Here is a 19,116-nt window from a genome sequence, read left to right as displayed (position 1 = left end):
GGGGCTGTTGGACCACAGGGTGGGACTGTTGGACCACAGGGTGGGGCTGTTGGACCACAGGGTGGGGCTGTTGGACCACAGGGTGGGGCTGTTGGACCACAGGGTGGGGCTGTTGGACCACAGGGTGGGACTGTTGGACCACAGGGTGGGACTGTTGGACCACAGGGTGGGGCTGTTGGACCACAGGGTGGGGCTGTTGGACCACAGGGTGGGGCTGTTGGACCACAGGGTGGGGCTGTTGGACCACAGGGTGGGACGACAGGGTGGCGCTGTTGGACCACAGGGTGGGGCTGTTGGACCACAGGGTGGGACGACAGGGTGGCGCTGTTGGACCACAGGGTTGGGCTGTTGGACCACAGGGTGGGGCTGTTGGACCACAGGGTGGGACTGTTGGACCACAGGGTGGGGCTGTTGGACCACAGGGTGGGACTGTTGGACCACAGGGTGGGGCTGTTGGACCACAGGGTGGGACTGTTGGACCACAGGGTGGGGCTGTTGGACCACAGGGTGGGACGACAGGGTGGCGCTGTTGGACCACAGGGTGGGGCTGTTGGACCACAGGGTGGGACGACAGGGTGGCGCTGTTGGACCACAGGGTTGGGCTGTTGAACCACAGGGTGGGGCCACAGGGTTGGGCTGTTGGACCACAGGGTGGGGCTGTTGGACCACAGGGTGGGGCTGTTGGACCACAGGGTGGGGCTGTTGGACCACAGGGTGGGGCTGTTGGACCACAGGGTGGGGCTGTTGGACCACAGGGTGGGACTGTTGGACCACAGGGTGGGACTGTTGGACCACAGGGTGGGACTGTTGGACCACAGGGTGGGGCCACAGGGTGGGGCTGTTGGACCACAGGGTGGGACTGTTGGACCACAGGGTGGGGCTGTTGGACCACAGGGTGGGACGACAGGGTGGCGCTGTTGGACCACAGGGTTGGGCTGTTGGACCACAGGGTGGGACTGTTGGACCACAGGGTGGGGCCACAGGGTGGGGCTGTTGGACCACAGGGTGGGGCTGTTGGACCACAGGGTGGGACTGTTGGACCACAGGGTGGGACTGTTGGACCACAGGGTGGGGCTGTTGGACCACAGGGTGGGACTGTTGGACCACAGGGTGGGACTGTTGGACCACAGGGTGGGACTGTTGGACCACAGGGTGGGGCTGTTGGACCACAGGGTGGGACTGTTGGACCACAGGGTGGGGCTGTTGGACCACAGGGTGGGACTGTTGGACCACAGGGTGGGGCTGTTGGACCACAGGGTGGGACTGTTGGACCACAGGGTGGGGCTGTTGGACCACAGGGTGGGGCCACAGGGTTGGGCTGTTGGACCACAGGGTGGGGCTGTTGGACCACAGGGTGGGACTGTTGGACCACAGGGTGGGGCTGTTGGACCACAGGGTGGGACGACAGGGTGGCGCTGTTGGACCACAGGGTGGGGCTGTTGGACCACAGGGTGGGGCCACAGGGTGGGGCCACAGGGTGGGGCTGTTGGACCACAGGGTGGGGCCACAGGGTTGGGCTGTTGGACCACAGGGTGGGGCTGTTGGACCACAGGGTGGGACTGTTGGACCACAGGGTGGGGCTGTTGGACCACAGGGTGGGACTGTTGGACCACAGGGTGGGGCTGTTGGACCACAGGGTGGGACTGTTGGACCACAGGGTGGGGCTGTTGGACCACAGGGTGGGACTGTTGGACCACAGGGTGGGACTGTTGGACCACAGGGTGGGACTGTTGGACCACAGGGTGGGGCTGTTGGACCACAGGGTGGGACTGTTGGACCACAGGGTGGGGCTGTTGGACCACAGGGTGGGACGACAGGGTGGCGCTGTTGGACCACAGGGTGGGGCTGTTGGACCACAGGGTGGGACGACAGGGTGGCGCTGTTGGACCACAGGGTTGGGCTGTTGAACCACAGGGTGGGGCCACAGGGTTGGGCTGTTGGACCACAGGGTGGGGCTGTTGGACCACAGGGTGGGGCTGTTGGACCACAGGGTGGGGCTGTTGGACCACAGGGTGGGGCTGTTGGACCACAGGGTGGGGCTGTTGGACCACAGGGTGGGGCTGTTGGACCACAGGGTGGGGCTGTTGGACCACAGGGTGGGACTGTTGGACCACAGGGTGGGACTGTTGGACCACAGGGTGGGACTGTTGGACCACAGGGTGGGGCCACAGGGTGGGGCTGTTGGACCACAGGGTGGGACTGTTGGACCACAGGGTGGGGCTGTTGGACCACAGGGTGGGGCTGTTGGACCACAGGGTGGGACTGTTGGACCACAGGGTGGGGCTGTTGGACCACAGGGTGGGACTGTTGGACCACAGGGTGGGGCTGTTGGACCACAGGGTGGGACGACAGGGTGGCGCTGTTGGACCACAGGGTGGGCTGTTGGACCACAGGGTGGGACTGTTGGACCACAGGGTGGGGCCACAGGGTGGGGCTGTTGGACCACAGGGTGGGGCTGTTGGACCACAGGGTGGGACTGTTGGACCACAGGGTGGGGCTGTTGGACCACAGGGTGGGACTGTTGGACCACAGGGTGGGACTGTTGGACCACAGGGTGGGACTGTTGGACCACAGGGTGGGGCCACAGGGTGGGACTGTTGGACCACAGGGTGGGACTGTTGGACCACAGGGTGGGACTGTTGGACCACAGGGTGGGGCTGTTGGACCACAGGGTGGGACTGTTGGACCACAGGGTGGGGCTGTTGGACCACAGGGTGGGACTGTTGGACCACAGGGTGGGACTGTTGGACCACAGGGTGGGGCTGTTGGACCACAGGGTGGGACTGTTGGACCACAGGGTGGGACTGTTGGACCACAGGGTGGGGCTGTTGGACCACAGGGTGGGACTGTTGGACCACAGGGTGGGGCTGTTGGACCACAGGGTGGGGCTGAGGTCCAGACGAGATTCGTGAGGTCAGTTTTCTACATGGTTGGTTCTCTGACGATGACATGTGACATGTGAGATTCGGGGAAGGAGTTAAAGTCGCCTTCGTTTGGTGTCGTACTTTTATCGCCTTGAGTTAGGACCTAAAGAAGAACACGAACAAAAAAAAACAAGAGAATTTTTTTACTGCATCCGTTACAACGACCATCTCTTGAAATGGATTCAGAGTTTGCTTGGCTTGCTTGTACCCATGACAAACACGGGGGTAAAGTTGGGGTTGGTCAGAGCTTCGCGGTTCCAAGAGAACTCCGAAATGTCGTACGTGGTTCGTCCATCTACCGCCAGCTCACTGAGGATTTTACCCAGCAGTGAAGCAAACCTTGAAGAGAAAAATTCAAATTTTAAAATGAGTTATAATAGATTGACGACAGAAGCCTGTGGTTGTATATAACACATTTAATGGGTCTAACTACCTCACGATGGTAACACCAGAGAGGACGGGAGGAAGTACACAAGGGACATCACTCAAGATAACAATATTATAAATATAACTAATACAGAAGAGTGAGTTCCCTTGACCTCACAATTATTTCAATCTATTACATCCCTTTACCCTTAGAACACAATAACACATCTCTCAATAGAACAATTGATAGTATCCTAAAATCACCAATTATATTGTAACATGAACACTATGGTAGATTACATCCTTACAAACAATGCACAATATGCTACAACATAATCAAAATACAAAACAATAATGTCAAAGTCCTTTTGACCTTTAGAATCATAGGTCTAACTTATTTGGGACCTTGATTGTCCTGCTTGACCTTCTCAGTGGCTTTTGATTTGGTGACTCAATATTCTGACCATCTGGATTCTCTATCTCAGGAGGTCTAGGATTTAAATCATTAACTCCAGAATTTACATTTTCTGACTCCAGACAACTTGGTTCACTCATATCAACAGAACTTGGTTGTGGAACAAACTGAGTTAGTGAACTGATCAGATTTGGTGGGATTGACAGATTCACACTTATTATCTGCACAAGTTATTTTTAACTTTATAAGACACAGGTCCTGTACATTGAACAATTTGACCTGGTATCCATTTTTCCTTTCTCCCATAATTTCTTAGATACACATTCTTATTAACACCAAATTCTCTTTCAATGCATGAGTTGTCATGATTTAATGGAACTATTTTTGAATTGGCATCTGAAAGTATTAAATGGCAAAAAATCTTTTTTTTTTTCTTTTGATGTTACCCTTTTAGTTTCTGTAAGTGCTAATGATGTTAGCAAAGTTGTTTGATGATCACATTCCTTCTTACTAATGTATTTGAAATTGCCATATCACCATAATCATTTATTAAGTTACAAATACTTTGTTTAGGCAACTCTGACTGATAATGGACTGCATCTTCTCCATCTTTTATATTATCTTCACAAAGGGTTTTAATTTCTTATTTTATATGGCCTTAAGTCATCATTCACAGACTTTTCAGGCCAACCATTCTTACAGTGCTCATATACTTTTATTAAGCACTCATCTTTTTGTGTTTCTCTTTTAATATCATTCACATCTATATTGGAGTTATCCATGATAGTGAAGAGAACAAATACATCTTCTGGTACATAGCTCAGGCTTTGGTTTTTTAAAGGTAATCTACTAAGACTATCTGCACTATTCTCAGATCCAGGTTTGTATTTCAATTCATAATTGTATGCAGTTAGTGTGATAGCCCATCTTTGAATTCTTGGTGAGGCATGCTCAGGTAGGGTTTTGTTTTCTCCAAATAAACCTAGCAATGGTTTATGATCTGTAAAGATGGTGAACTTCCTACCAAACAGAAACTTATGAAATTTCTTAACACCAAAAATGATGCCTAAGCCTTCCCTATCTAACTGAGAATAATTTTTCTCAGCCTGATTCAAAGATCTACTGGCAAAAGCAATGGGTCTGTCACCCTTCTCATCCATGTGGGACAAGACTGCTCCTACACCATCTGGTGAAGCATCACATGTCAATACAAGTCTTTTCCCTGGGTCATAGTGAGTTAGTAAGGTGTCAGTAGACAAAGCCTCTTTTGCTGTGTTAAAAGCAGCTTCTTGTTGTTTACCCCAGTGCCAAGTTGCATTTTTCTGTAGCAGCTTGTACAGTGGTGATAGTTTACCAGACAGATTCCCTATGAACTTTGCATAGTAATTTATCAAGCCCAAAAAAGCTCTTAGTTGTTGGGTATTTTCAGGTTTGGGTGCTTCTTTAATGGCTTTTGTTTTCTCAGGTTGAGGTCTGATGCCTTGCTTGCTTAATATATAACCAAGAAAACTAATTTCTGTCAACATGAATTGACATTTATCTTTGTTTATCTTTAAACCTTTTTCACCAACAATTTTCAATACTTTATCAAGTGTTTTAAGATGTTCAGTGTCATTCTTACCAGTTATGTATACATTGTCAAAATAAACACAAACATTTGGAATATCCTTAAAAATACTGTCCATGACAGCTTGGAAAATTCCAGGGCTAGATGATATGCCAAAACATAGTCTTTCATATTGGTAGAGTCCTTTATGTGTGTTTATTGTCGTATAGACTTTTGAATCTGGATGCAGTTCTAGTTGAGTGTAAGCATGACTAAAGTCTAATTCAGTGAATTTGTCTCCTCCTGCCAAATTCAAAGAGATTTCCTCAATGTTAGGTATAGGGTACCTATTTAGCTCTATTTGCTTATTCAGTGTAGTTTTATAATCTCCACAAATTCTTATAGAACCATCCTTCTTTAACACTGGCACAATGGGCGTCGCCCAATCGGAATAGTCTACCATCTTTATAATGCCATTAGATTCCAATCTACTTAGCTCATTTTCAATTTTATTCCTCATTGCATAAGGTGGAACTCTAGCTTTGCAGTATCTTGGATTTGTATCTTTAATGCTTAACTTCACTGTTCTATCATTTAGTAAACCTGAATTACCAAAAACACATTTATTTTCAGATATAACTTTATCTAGTGAAGTAAGACTAGATTCTTTTACATTCTTCAATGAACAAATACTCTCCCAATTTAACTTAAGATCACTTAACCAGTTCCTACCTAGTAATGGCGGTCCATTTCCTTCAACCACAAGAAGAGGAAGTTTAACACTTTGACCATTATAATTTACATGAACCATACACTCTCCTATTACCGGAACATTGTCACCAGTGTATGTTGTTAGACACTTGTGACATGGCTGTAGAGGCACTGATCCTCCTGTGACAGCGTCAAAATCTTTCTTTGTTATGACTGTTAGAGATGCTCCAGTGTCAAGTTGGAAGCTGATGCTCTTACCGTTGATATTAACTTGTACATTGATGGGAGCATGACTTATTGATTTAACAGAGAACAGGTTGAAATCCGGCTGCGAATCAGTTTGAGCATTTTCACAGGTAGAGTGGTTCATTGGTTGGGTTAGGTAGTCTTGGTGAGAGTTAACGTAGTGCTGCCTTTGGTTGCGGTACTGTCTTGACTGGCTAGATTTAGCAACAGACGAAGACTTTGCAAAGCAGGCCTTGGCAATGTGACCTTGCTTACCGCACTTATAACAAGTTGCTAACTTGAACTTGCACCGATGAGATGCATGGGAACCTTTGCATCGATGACATTTTTGATAATTATTACTAGATTTAGATCTAGGATTTGAACGAGCAGGCTGTTTAGCATAAGTTGGAATGCTCTGATGGGGTTGATGTTTATTGACTAACCTGCTGTTTACTGCATGGATCCCTGAAGGTGCTAAAGATCTCGCCGCATCTGATGACTGCTGGAATAAAGTTGCAAGTTGTATTGCTTTTTCTAATGTTAGATCTGACTCGAGCAGCAACTTTCTTTGAATATCAGGGCTGTTTACACCTGTCACAAACTTTTCACACAGTCTGTCAGACAGCGTTTCTCCGAATTCACAAAATTCACTTAAATGACGTAAAGCAGCAACATATTCTGATATTGACTCGTTTGGTTGACGAGTCCTACTGTCAAATCTAGCTCTACATAGAAACTTTGATGGGGTAGGCGCATGGTGGTCTGTTAGCAATTTGCTCAGCTCGTTAAAGCTCTTGGTAGTTAGACTGGCTGGTGCGCATAAGTCTTTTAGTAGCCTAAATTGTTGAGGCCCTATGACTGTTAACAAAACAGCTCTCTTTTTGGCTTCTATCGTCACGTTGTTTGCTTCTAGGTAAAAGCTTAACCTCTCTAGGTAATCTTGAATGATTTCATCATTCGCATCAAATTCTTTTATTTGGCCATACAGCGCCATAATTCTAGAAATAATTAGCTAATAAGCTCTAGCAAACCTCTTTTTTGCGTAAGTAGGTGCTCTTTCTAGTAGATGTTTATCCTTCGTCGCCAATTATAATAGATTGACGACAGAAGCCTGTGGTTGTATATAACACATTTAATGGGTCTAACTACCTCACGATGGTAACACCAGAGAGGACGGGAGGAAGTACACAAGGGACATCACTCAAGATAACAATATTATAAATATAACTAATACAGAAGAGTGAGTTCCCTTGACCTCACAATTATTTCAATCTATTACATGAGTAATCTACTCTATTGATTTTATTTATTGATATATAATAATACAAAGTTATACAGGCAAATATGAAATATGTTAGGAAATTGATCTAAAAGAAAATTGTAAGTAGATCTACTTGTAGGCGTGGCCAGCACCACAGCAGACGACGATATCGGGAAAACCCAGTTTGGCGCAGGTGTCAATCAGGAAGTCCCGGTCAGGGGTCATCGTGTACAGACACGTCTTTGTTTTCATCACCGGACCTAGGAACTGAGAGACGATCTAATCAGACATACTCAACCATACACAACCACACACAGTTCATCACCGGACCTAGGAACTGAGAGACGATCTAATCAGACATACTCAACCATACACAACCACACACACATTCTAGTACACACAACACCACACAACCACACACACTCTAGTACACACAATGTCACACAACCACACACACACTAGTACACATAATGTCACACAATCACACACACACACACGTACACACAATCTAGTTTAATCAAACAGATTACATCCCTTGTATCAAACAAATTCAATGGATTAAAAAAAAATTCTCATACCACGTTATGTTCCTCTAGTTCATTTTAGGCATCTCTAACATCCCCCCCCCCCCCCAAGCTCGTCCCCCACCCCTCTCAAAGAACAACATAGACAGAAAAAATGAAATGGGTGCCCTACCATGTCTAGCCATAATGATGCCCTACCTTGTGTAGCCATAATGATGCCCTATCTTGTGTAGCCATAATGATGCCCTATCTTGTGTAGCCATAATGATGCCCTACTTTCTGTAGCCATAATGATGCCCTGTGTAGTCATAATGATGCCCTGTGTAGCCATAATGATGCCATGTGTAGCCATAATGATGCCCTATCTTGTGTAGCCATAATGATGCCCTACTTTGTGTAGCCATAATGATGCCCTGTGTAGCCATAATGATGCCCTGTGTAGCCATAATGATGCCCTACCATGTCTAGCCATAATGATGCCCTACTTTGTGTAGCCATAATGATGCCCTACTTTGTGTAGCCATAATGATGCCCTACTTTGTGTAGCCATAATGATGCCCTACTTTGTGTAGCCATAATGATGCCCTACTTTGTGTAGCCATAATGATGCCCTATCTTGTGTAGCCATAATGATGCCCTACTTTCTGTAGCCATAATGATGCCCTGTGTAGCCATAATGATGCCCTACCTTGTGTAGCTATAATGATGCCCTACTTTGTGTAGCCATAATGATGCCCTACCTTGTGTAGCTATAATGATGCCCTACTTTGTGTAGCCATAATGATGCCCTGTGTAGCCATAATGATGCCCTACTTTGTGTAGCCATAATGATGCCCTATGTAGCCATAATGATGCCCTACTTTGTGTAGCCATAATGATGCCCTGTGTAGCCATAATGATGCCCTGTGTAGCCATAATGATGCCCTACCCTGTGTAGCCATAATGATGCCCTACCATGTCTAGCCATAATGATGCCCTACTTTGTGTAGCCATAATGATGCCCTACTTTCTGTAGCCATAATGATGCCCTACTTTTTGTAGCCATAATGATGCCCTGTGTAGCCATAATGATGCCCTACCATGTCTAGCCATAATGATGCCCTACTTTGTGTAGCCATAATGATGCCCTAACTTTCTGTAGCCATAATGATGCCCTGTGTAGCCATAATGATGCCCTGTGTAGCCATAATGATGCCCTGTGTAGCCATAATGATGCCCTACTTTGTGTAGCCATAATGATGCCCTACTTTCTGTAGCCATAATGATGCCCTGTGTAGCCATAATGATGCCCTACCTTTATGTAGCCATAATGATGCCCTACTTTTTGTAGCCATAATGATGCCCTACCTTGTGTAGCCATAATGATGCCCTACTTTGTGTAGCCATAATGATGCCCTACTTTCTGTAGCCATAATGATGCCCTGTGTAGCCATAATGATGCCCTACCTTTATGTAGCCATAATGATGCCCTATCTTGTGTAGCCATAATGATGCCCTACCTTGTGTAGCCATAATGATGCCCTACCTTGTGTAGCCATAATGATGCCCTACTTTCTGTAGCCATAATGATGCCCTGTGTAGCCATAATGATGCCCTGTGTAGCCATAATGATGCCCTGTGTAGCCATAATGATGCCCTGTGTAGCCATAATGATGCCCTACCCTGTGGAGCCATAATGATGCCCTACCTTGTGTAGCCATAATGATGCCCTGTGTAGCCATAATGATGCCCTGTGTAGCCATAATGATGCCCTACTTTGTGTAGCCATAATGATGCCCTACCTTGTGTAGCCATAATGATGCCCTACTTTGTGTAGCCATAATGATGCCCTGTGTAGCCATAATGATGCCCTACCTTTGGCAAATGTTTCGCCAAGAAACCCTGCACCCTCTCTAGACGGACGGGGTCTGGGGTCCAGGTCCTCGTGTCGCCGCTAACAACAGGACCAGCCGCATCGATTCCAATCTTCGTGCCACTTATTCCGTGTACCGGAAGTCCATAAATGTCATTTCCAGGGGCGTGGTAGATAAACATTGGGAATCTAGGGATCACGGTGACGTATTGACTAGATTATGGTGACAAATTGACTAGATTATGGTGATATATTGACTAGATTATGGTGACATATTGACTAGATTTTGGTGACATATTGACTAGATTTTGGTGACATATTGACTAGATTATGGTGACATATTGACTAGATTATGGTGACATATTGACTAGATTATGTGACATATTGACTAGATTATGGTGACATATTGACTAGATTATGGTGATATATTGACTAGATTATGGTGACATATTGACTAGATTTTGGTGACATATTGACTAGATTATGGTGACATATTGACTAGATTATGGTGATACACTGACTAGATTATGGTGATGTGACCTACTTAGGTCTGTTTGGCTTTATGTATATTTAATCTCCTGAGTTATGTATTTGTCCTTGGGAGAATTGTCAGTTCACTGGTACAACCCGGTCAACTGAACGCTGTCACATCATGTGATTGTAAGTTTAATCCCTGGCAGAACCTCAACCAATGGACTTGCGACCGTGAGGATCCTTGACTGACCCTCAACCAATAGTCGTAAGACTTTTGAGTTATTTCCCCTTACTCTGAGTTGTATTTAATCACGAGATTTTCATGTCCAGGGGCCGCCAGATTGACCTAGGGACCAGGAGAGGTGTGCCTGTGGTTAGGTACGCCATTTTGCAGTATTGTTATTTTGTGACATGATTTCACCTTTTGTATAAGGAATTATGTGACTAGTTGTAGTTTACTGAATTTGTGTTCTGGTGTATTATTACACCTTTTTGACTATCGGTGATAGTTCAACCTGTATAAGGATTTCTGTTGTTGTAGAGGCAAATTGTCTCTCCTTGGTCTTTTGTTGTAATTATTATGAGGCCAGTTCAGTTGTGTGTATTAATGATTTATCACAGCTGTGATGAATTGTGATTTTTCCTCAAACTGTAAGTTGGAGTTGAGTTTATTTATATTACACTGAGAATCTGTACATTTTGATCTTACCTAGTGTCATTATCTTGTACATAAATTAAAAAGGTATTCATAGTTTAAGTCGTGTGAGTCTCTTCGATTTGTCGTGTTTTACCCCTAGACTGCATTAACGAGCTCACGGCAAGTTGTTGAGATTCCGTTACAACGTCTTCTATCGGTACCATACCAAACGAACCTGGGGTGTCCGCTCCTGACTGGCTGTCGGAGGTCGGACATAACAAGTGAGGGCTCGACCGGTATTTTGATTTATGTGCAAGTTTGGCATTAGTTTGAGTTTGTGATTTAGAGTTTGGTCAGTAGTTCGAAGAAGTTGAACTAGTTATTGAGTAGTTGTTTTTGTTATCAGTTGAAGGTAAACATTGTTACTTTGTAGCTATGGAGGCTTTGTTGTTAAGTCCTACTGTGGAAGCAGTTGAGAACTTAAGTAGGAAAGAGTTGATAACAGTTGTCAAAAAGTTAAACCTGGACTATATTGTTACTCAGACCTCTAGGGTGTTGAAGGACAAAGTTATTGTTTACTTCATTAATGAAGGCATGCTAGATGAGAGTCTTCTTTCTGAAGTTTTGGCACGGGAAGTGGAAATTGTTGATAGGGAGTTTGAGGCCAGACTAAAGTTAGAAAGAGAAGTTCAGATGAAGCGGTTAGAATATGAGTTTGGTATTATTGGCAGTAGTTCGAGGTCAGAAGGTCCTTCTCAGTTGTCTGTGGCCCAAACATTGGCCCAGTTTTGCAAATTAGTCCCTAAGTTCGATGAGTCAGATCTTGTCGTATTTTTTAATACATTTGAGAACATGGCTGAAAGTTGTCAATGGCCTAGTAACGTAGTCACGACGTTATTAAGCACTGTTTTAATTGGTAAGGCTGCCACCACATACCAGGCACTCTCTCGCGAAGTCCAGTCAGATTACAAAAAGGTCAAGGCTGCCATTCTGAAGGCTTACGAAATAACTCCAGAAGCCTACAGAATTAAGTTCAGAAAAATTAGGAAACAACAGAACCAAACATATGTTGAGTTCCTTTTTGAAAAAGAAAAAGTCTTTTCAAGATGGCTCCATTCTGAGAATGTCGACGACTTCGACAAACTCAGAAGTCTGATACTAAGAGAAGATTTCCTCAACGCAGTACCTGAAGAGATCAGACTACACATCTTGGATAACCGAATAACAGACATCAAAAGGGCAGCAGAATCAGCTGATACCTTCGAGCTGGTGCATAAGAAGTCACAGGGTTCTGGTACCAAATACAATCCGTTACTACCTCTCATCAGCAACAATCCCTCTGCTGGCCAGTTGCTGAGATCTCGTCAATCAACACAGATACCCAGAGTCACAGCCAGGCGACTGATCTGCCACTATTGTTCCAAGCCTGGGCACATCATCAAGAACTGTTTCCTGCGACAGCGAGACAACAGAGAGTATGTACGAACATCTCGTAACGCTCTCCCCCACCAAGCAAGTCCAAAGGTGAACCTCGCCCGTCGTGATGTCACTACACCAGCGTGTCCACAGGGAGGTAACGAAGTGACCACCACTTTCGTCCAGTCATCTTATGACTATCCTCTTCACCAACCGGTTACATCAGCAGCAACCAATTGTGAAGAATCGAGAACTGTTGGCTTCACGTCATTCATGACAGATGCTGTCATCAGCAACCCTGGAGACCCAACATCATCGCGGAACATCGTAGTCCTAAGAGACACTGGGGCTTCTCAGTCACTTTTGCTGAGAGACTCATTGAACATCGCTCCAGAAACCAACACCGGTGATGTCACCATCATTCAAGGAGTAGGAGCTGAACCAACAGTAGTTCCACTACATAAGTTCAACTTGAGACATCAGCTCATCCAAGGAGATGTCATCCTTGGGGTGATAGATTCCATACCTGTCCCAGGAGTACACCTGCTTCTAGGGAATGACCTAGCGGGAAGCAAAGTCCACCCCCAGGAAGTTCAGAACCCGTTCTCTACAGACCCCGACGGTGAAAATGAACTGTTCTTTTGGCCGAGAATGCACAACGATGACACCCGTTATTGCAGACATTGTAAGAACTGTCAGTTGGTTGGGAATCCCAGTCAAAATATTCCCAAGGCCGATGAGACCGATTCTTGTGCTAGACGAAGCATTTAACAAGATTACCAAGGACTGCGTCACCTACTTCCCAGACCGGAGAAAGAAACAACTGGTTTATCATGTAAACTCACTATCTCTTTCTCCACAGCTAAGTTTATGTTACATATAAGTATTTCGAGTAAATTTGATGATGCTACTCTTAAATTGTTAAAGTCCCCATTTTTGACCCAGTTAGGTCATATTGAACATTTATCTTCTAATGAGAATCAGACATTCTCACAGGTAGTTAAAACTTTACCCTCCATGCTTAGAGATGGCAGGTTACTATAGGCGGTTTTGTAAAAACTTTTCAGCTGTAGCTGAACCACTTACGGCCTTATTGAAAAAGGGTGTTGAGTTTGAATAGTCAACTAAATGTCATGAAGCCTTTTTGACCATTAAGTCATTTTTATCAAATGCTCCTGTTATGGCTGCACCAGATTTCAGCAAGCCTTTTAAACTTGCCATTGATGCTAGCAGTTTAGCCATTGGCTCAGTCTTATTCCAGGAAGACAACCGAGGGATCGATCATCCAATAGCCTTTTTCTCTAGAAAGTTAAATGAGAATCAAAAGAATTACTCCACTATTGAAAAAGAAGCATTAGCTTTAGTCCTGTCCTTACAGCATTTTGAAGTCTATGTCACCTCTTCCATCAATCCAGTCATGGTATTTTCTGACCATGATCCTCTTAAGTTCACTACTAAGTTGGGACAGAATAACAACAGAATTTTAAGATGGTGTCTATTTTTCCAAAATTTTAATCTGGTTATTTCCCATATTAAAGGAACTGACAACATTGTAGCTGACTGTTTGTCAAGAATGTAAAACAACTTTTGATGTTCACCTTGATCTTGTGAAACTTTTTTGGTTAGTTATAACCATTTTGCAAATGTTATGTTTGATCAAACTGTAGCTTAGTGGCTGGAGTTCCAAGCTTTCAATCAGATCAGGATTGTACGTTTTGTACGAAACTGATTACTTGTTGGAAATGCCTGTTATTTTCAAATGAACCTTATTTAAAGGTGGTTTTGTATAATGTGCATTGAGTTCTTATAAAAATGTATCACATTATTCAGTGATGTTGTAGTGGGACGTTTAAATAAAGGAATTAAGTTGTAAGTTTCCCACATATTATATCCAGATGGATATGTTGTGTTTCCTTTGCATAAGGAACTTTGATGTATTATTATTTTGGGAAGGATTGTTTCCCTTTGGTAAATTGTAAAAAGGTGAATTGTTTCCCTTTAATTCTTAAGGATGTTTTTTCCTGACATAGAAATTTTGTAAGTTACTATAATTGGACATTTTTTGTCAGATTTGTTCCATATAGTGATTGCCATTTTTGTGTAACAAAAATGCCTCTCTAAAAGGGAGGGGATGTGACCTACTTAGGTCTGTTTGGCTTTATGTATATTTAATCTCCTGAGTTATGTATTTGTCCTTGGGAGAATTGTCAGTTCACTGGTACAACCCGGTCAACTGAACGCTGTCACATCATGTGATTGTAAGTTTAATCCCTGGCAGAACCTCAACCAATGGACTTGCGACCGTGAGGATCCTTGACTGACCCTCAACCAATAGTCGTAAGACTTTTGAGTTATTTCCCCTTACTCTGAGTTGTATTTAATCACGAGATTTTCATGTCCAGGGGCCGCCAGATTGACCTAGGGACCAGGAGAGGTGTGCCTGTGGTTAGGTACGCCATTTTGCAGTATTGTTATTTTGTGACATGATTTCACCTTTTGTATAAGGAATTATGTGACTAGTTGTAGTTTACTGAATTTGTGTTCTGGTGTATTATTACACCTTTTTGACTATCGGTGATAGTTCAACCTGTATAAGGATTTCTGTTGTTGTAGAGGCAAATTGTCTCTCCTTGGTCTTTTGTTGTAATTATTATGAGGCCAGTTCAGTTGTGTGTATTAATGATTTATCACAGCTGTGATGAATTGTGATTTTTCCTCAAACTGTAAGTTGGAGTTGAGTTTATTTATATTACACTGAGAATCTGTACATTTTGATCTTACCTAGTGTCATTATCTTGTACATAAATTAAAAAGGTATTCATAGTTTAAGTCGTGTGAGTCTCTTCGATTTGTCGTGTTTTACCCCTAGACTGCATTAACGAGCTCACGGCAAGTTGTTGAGATTCCGTTACAACGTCTTCTATCGGTACCATACCAAACGAACCCGGGGCGTCCGCTTCCTCCGCGGCTGTCGGAGGTCGGACATAACAGTGACATATTGACTAGATAATGGTGACATATTGACTAGATTTTGGTGAAATATTGACTAGATTATTGTGATATATTGATTAGATTATGGTGACATATTGACTAAATTATGGTGAGATATTGACTAGATTATGGTGATATATTGACTAGATTATGGTGACATATTGACTAAATTATGGTGACATATTGATTAGATTATGGTGACATATTGACTAGATTATGGTGATATATTGACTAGATTATGGTGACATATTGACTAGATTATAATGACTAGATTATGGTGATATATTGACTAGATTATGGTGATATATTAACTAAATTATGGTGACATATTTACTAGATTATGGTGACATATTGACTAGATTATGGTGATATATTGACTAGATTTTGGTGACATATTGACTAGATTATGGTGACATATTGACTAGATTATGGTGATATATTGACTAAATTGTGATGACTAGATTATGGTGACATATTGACTAGATTATGGTGACATATTGACTAGATTATGTTGATATTGGCCTATATATATATATATATATATATATATATATATATATATATATATATATATATATATATATATATATATATATATATATACCCCCGAGATGGAATTTATATAGTAAACATATACTTTTACTAGTGTTCGCCCCCCGGAAAATGTAGACCGCCACCCCGGAAATATCAAGTGCCCCCCCCTCCCCCGAGAAAAAAATCACTGGCCACAACCAACCAAAAACAAAACATAAACACAAAAACAACCGCAAACGTAACGCAGTGCACACGGTATAAACAGGGGCGCGGCAATACCGTCTAATTCAATTTAGTGAACGACTATAATGTCTGACTACCCCACCTACCTGTCTGACTACCCCACCTCCCTGTCTGATACCCCACCCAACCTACCTGTCTGACTACCCCACCTACCTGTCTGATACCCCACCCACCTACCTGTCTGACTACCCCACCTCCCTGTCTGATACCCCACCCAACCTACCTGTCTGACTACCCCACCTACCTGTCTGACTACCCCACCCAACCTACCTGTCTGACTACCCCACCTACCTGTCTGACTACCCCACCTACCTGTCTGATACCCCACCCACCTACCTGTCTGACTACCCCACCTACCTGTCTGACTACCCCACCCACCTACCTGTCTGACTATCCCACCTACCTGTCTGACTACCCTACCTACCTGTCTGACTACCCCACCCACCTACCTGTCTCACTACCCCACCAACCTACCTGTCTGATACCCCACCCACCTACCTGTCTGACTTCCCCACCAACCTACCTGTCTGATACCCCACCTACCTACCTGTCTGACTATCCCACCTACCTGTCTGATACCCCACCCACCCACCTACCTGTCTGACTACCCCACCTACCTGTCTGACTACCCCACCTACCTGTCTGACTACCCCACCTACCTGTCTGACTGCCCCACCCACCTACCTGTCTGACTACCCCACCTACCTGACTACCCCACCCACCTACCTGACTACCCCACCTACCTGACTACCCCACCCACCTGTCTGACTACCCCACCTACCTGTCTGACTACCCCACCTACCTGTCTGACTACCCCACCTACCTGTCTGACTACCCCACCTACCTGTCTGACTACCCCACCTACCTGTCTGACTACCCCACCTACCTGTCTGACTACCCCACCCACCTACCTGTCTGACTACCCCATCTACCTGTCTGACTACCCCACCTACCTGTCTGACTACCTCACCTACCTACCTGTCTGACTACCCCACCCACCTACCTGTCTGACTACCCCACCTACCTGTCTGACTACCCCACCTACCTGTCTGACTACCTCACCTACCTACCTGTCTGACTACCCCACCTACCTGACTACCCCACCTACCTGACTACCCCACCCACCTACCTGTCTGACTACCCCACCCACCTGTCTAACTACCCCACCTACCTGTCTGACTACCCCACCCACCTGTCTGACTACCCCACCTACCTGTCTGACTACCACACCTACCTGTCTGACTACCCCACCTACCTGTCTGACTACCCCACCTACCTACCTGTCTGACTACCCCACCTACCTACCTGTCTGACTACCCCACCTACCTACCTGTCTGACTACCCCACCTACCTGTCTGACTACCACACCCACCTGTCTGACTACCCCACCTACCTGTCTGACTACCCCACCTACCTGTCTGACTACCCCACCTACCTACCTGTCTGACTACCCCACCTACCTGTCTGACTACCCCACCTACCTGTCTGACTACCCCACCTACCTACCTGTCTGACTACCCCACCTACCTACCTGTCTGACTACCCCACCCACCTGTCTGACTACCCCACCCACCTACCTGTCTGACTACCCCACCCACCTGACTACCCCACCTACCTGTCTGTTGTGAACTCCTTTACGTGAGGTGATGCGAAGTACGTGACATTTTCCTGTGTGACGTAGACAGGCACGTGACCGCCGATGCAGCTCAGGATGTTGTTGATCCAAGCCCCGGCAGTCACCACTACACGGCGGCAGGTGAACTTACCCAGGGGAGTGGTCAGCTAGAGGACAAGACATGATTAGCTAGAGGACATGGTCAGCTACAGGACATGGTCAGCTAGAGGACAAGACATGGTCAGCTAGAGGACATGGTCAGCTAGAGGACACGGTCAGCTAGAGGACATGGTCAGCTAGAGGAAACGGTCAGCTAGAGGACATGGTTAGCCAGAGGACATGATCAGCTAGAGGACATGGTCAGCTAGAGGACATGGTTAGCCAGAGGACATGGTCAGCTAGAGGACATGATCAGCCAGAGGACATGATCAGCTAGAGGACATGGTCAGCTAGAGGACATGGTTAGCCAGAGGACATGGTCAGCTAGAGGACATGGTTAGCCAGAGGACATGGTCAGCTAGAGGACATGATAAGCTAGAGGACATGGTCAGCTAGAGGACATGGTTAGCCAGAGGACATGGTCAGCTAGAGGACATGGTCAGCTAGAGGACATGGTCAGCTAGAGGACATGGTTAGCTAGAGGACATGGTCAGCTGGAGGACATGATCAGCTAGAGGACATGGTTAGCTAGAGGACATGGTCAGCTAGAGGACATGATCAGCCAGAGGACATGATCAGCTAGAGGACATGATCAGCTAGAGGACATGGTTAGCCAGAGGACATGGTCAGCTAGAGGACATGGTCAGCTAGAGGACATGGTTAGCCAGAGGACATGGTCAGCTAGAGGACATGGTCAGCTAGAGGACATGGTCAGCTGGAGGACATGATCAGCTAGAGGACATGGTTAGCTAGAGGACATGGTCAGCTGGAGGACATGATCAGCTAGAGGACATGGTCAGCTAGAGGACATGGTCAGCTAGAGGACAAGACAGTTGTTAAACTGACCCCATGACCCAAAGGTTGAACTGATCCCATGACCCTAGTGTTGAACTACCTGAATCGATCCATTGTCCAGCCTAGTGACGTTGTTGACCGGACAATTGTCCAGAACTTGAGCACCTCGGCCTTGAGCCAGCTGGAGATGGAGAGAGTTCCCCAAAGCGGCGTCCACAATCCCGGCATCTTTCTGGTACAGGGCCTCCACACCAGGCCCAACCGTGAACTGTCAGATGGTGGTCAAACGTGGTCAGTGGTCAAACGTGGTCAAACGTGGTCAAACATGGTCAAACGTGGTCAATCATGGTCAAACGTGGTCGATCGTTGTCAAACATTGGATGATGACGCAATTTTATTGTGATATCAGAGACCTCCCCCCCCCA

General features: G+C 45.5%; 2 protein-coding genes across 4 annotated transcripts in view; one reads left to right on the top strand and one right to left on the bottom strand.

The window, feature by feature from the left end:
* Nucleotides 1-3,052: 3,052 nt before the first annotated feature.
* The window catches only part of LOC131941216 (monomeric sarcosine oxidase), a 20,124-nt gene continuing 4,060 nt past the window's right edge, over nucleotides 3,053-19,116 (bottom strand). Inside the window, exons 5-9 of the mRNA XM_059300295.1 lie at nucleotides 18,792-18,959; nucleotides 17,738-17,904; nucleotides 9,830-10,016; nucleotides 7,585-7,718; nucleotides 3,053-3,263 (exon numbers count right to left, since the gene is read on the bottom strand). Coding sequence (XP_059156278.1) covers nucleotides 3,107-3,263; nucleotides 7,585-7,718; nucleotides 9,830-10,016; nucleotides 17,738-17,904; nucleotides 18,792-18,959 — 813 coding nt within the window. The 3' untranslated portion in view covers nucleotides 3,053-3,106. The remainder of the gene's footprint in view (nucleotides 3,264-7,584; nucleotides 7,719-9,829; nucleotides 10,017-17,737; nucleotides 17,905-18,791; nucleotides 18,960-19,116) is intronic.
* On the top strand, nucleotides 10,369-14,131 carry LOC131941215 (uncharacterized). 3 transcript variants are annotated; one of them, XM_059300291.1, is made up of 2 exons: nucleotides 10,369-10,679; nucleotides 11,099-14,131. In XM_059300291.1, exon 2 carries the CDS (start codon nucleotides 11,374-11,376, stop codon nucleotides 13,123-13,125), a length of 1,752 nt encoding a protein of 583 aa, XP_059156274.1. In that variant the 5' UTR covers nucleotides 10,369-10,679; nucleotides 11,099-11,373; the 3' UTR covers nucleotides 13,126-14,131. The 3 variants fall into 3 exon arrangements, with proteins under 3 accessions (XP_059156274.1, XP_059156277.1, XP_059156275.1); XM_059300294.1 differs by having other exon boundaries at nucleotides 11,044-14,131; XM_059300292.1 differs by having other exon boundaries at nucleotides 11,015-14,131.

The sequence above is a fragment of the Physella acuta genome, unplaced genomic scaffold (genome assembly GCF_028476545.2).
Source record: "Physella acuta isolate Inbredline_101_S28 unplaced genomic scaffold, ASM2847654v3 ptg000353l, whole genome shotgun sequence".
Lineage (NCBI taxonomy): Eukaryota > Metazoa > Mollusca > Gastropoda > Physidae > Physella > Physella acuta.
The sequence above is the reverse complement of the archived record's forward strand: the minus strand, read 5'-3'. Positions and strand labels throughout refer to the sequence as shown.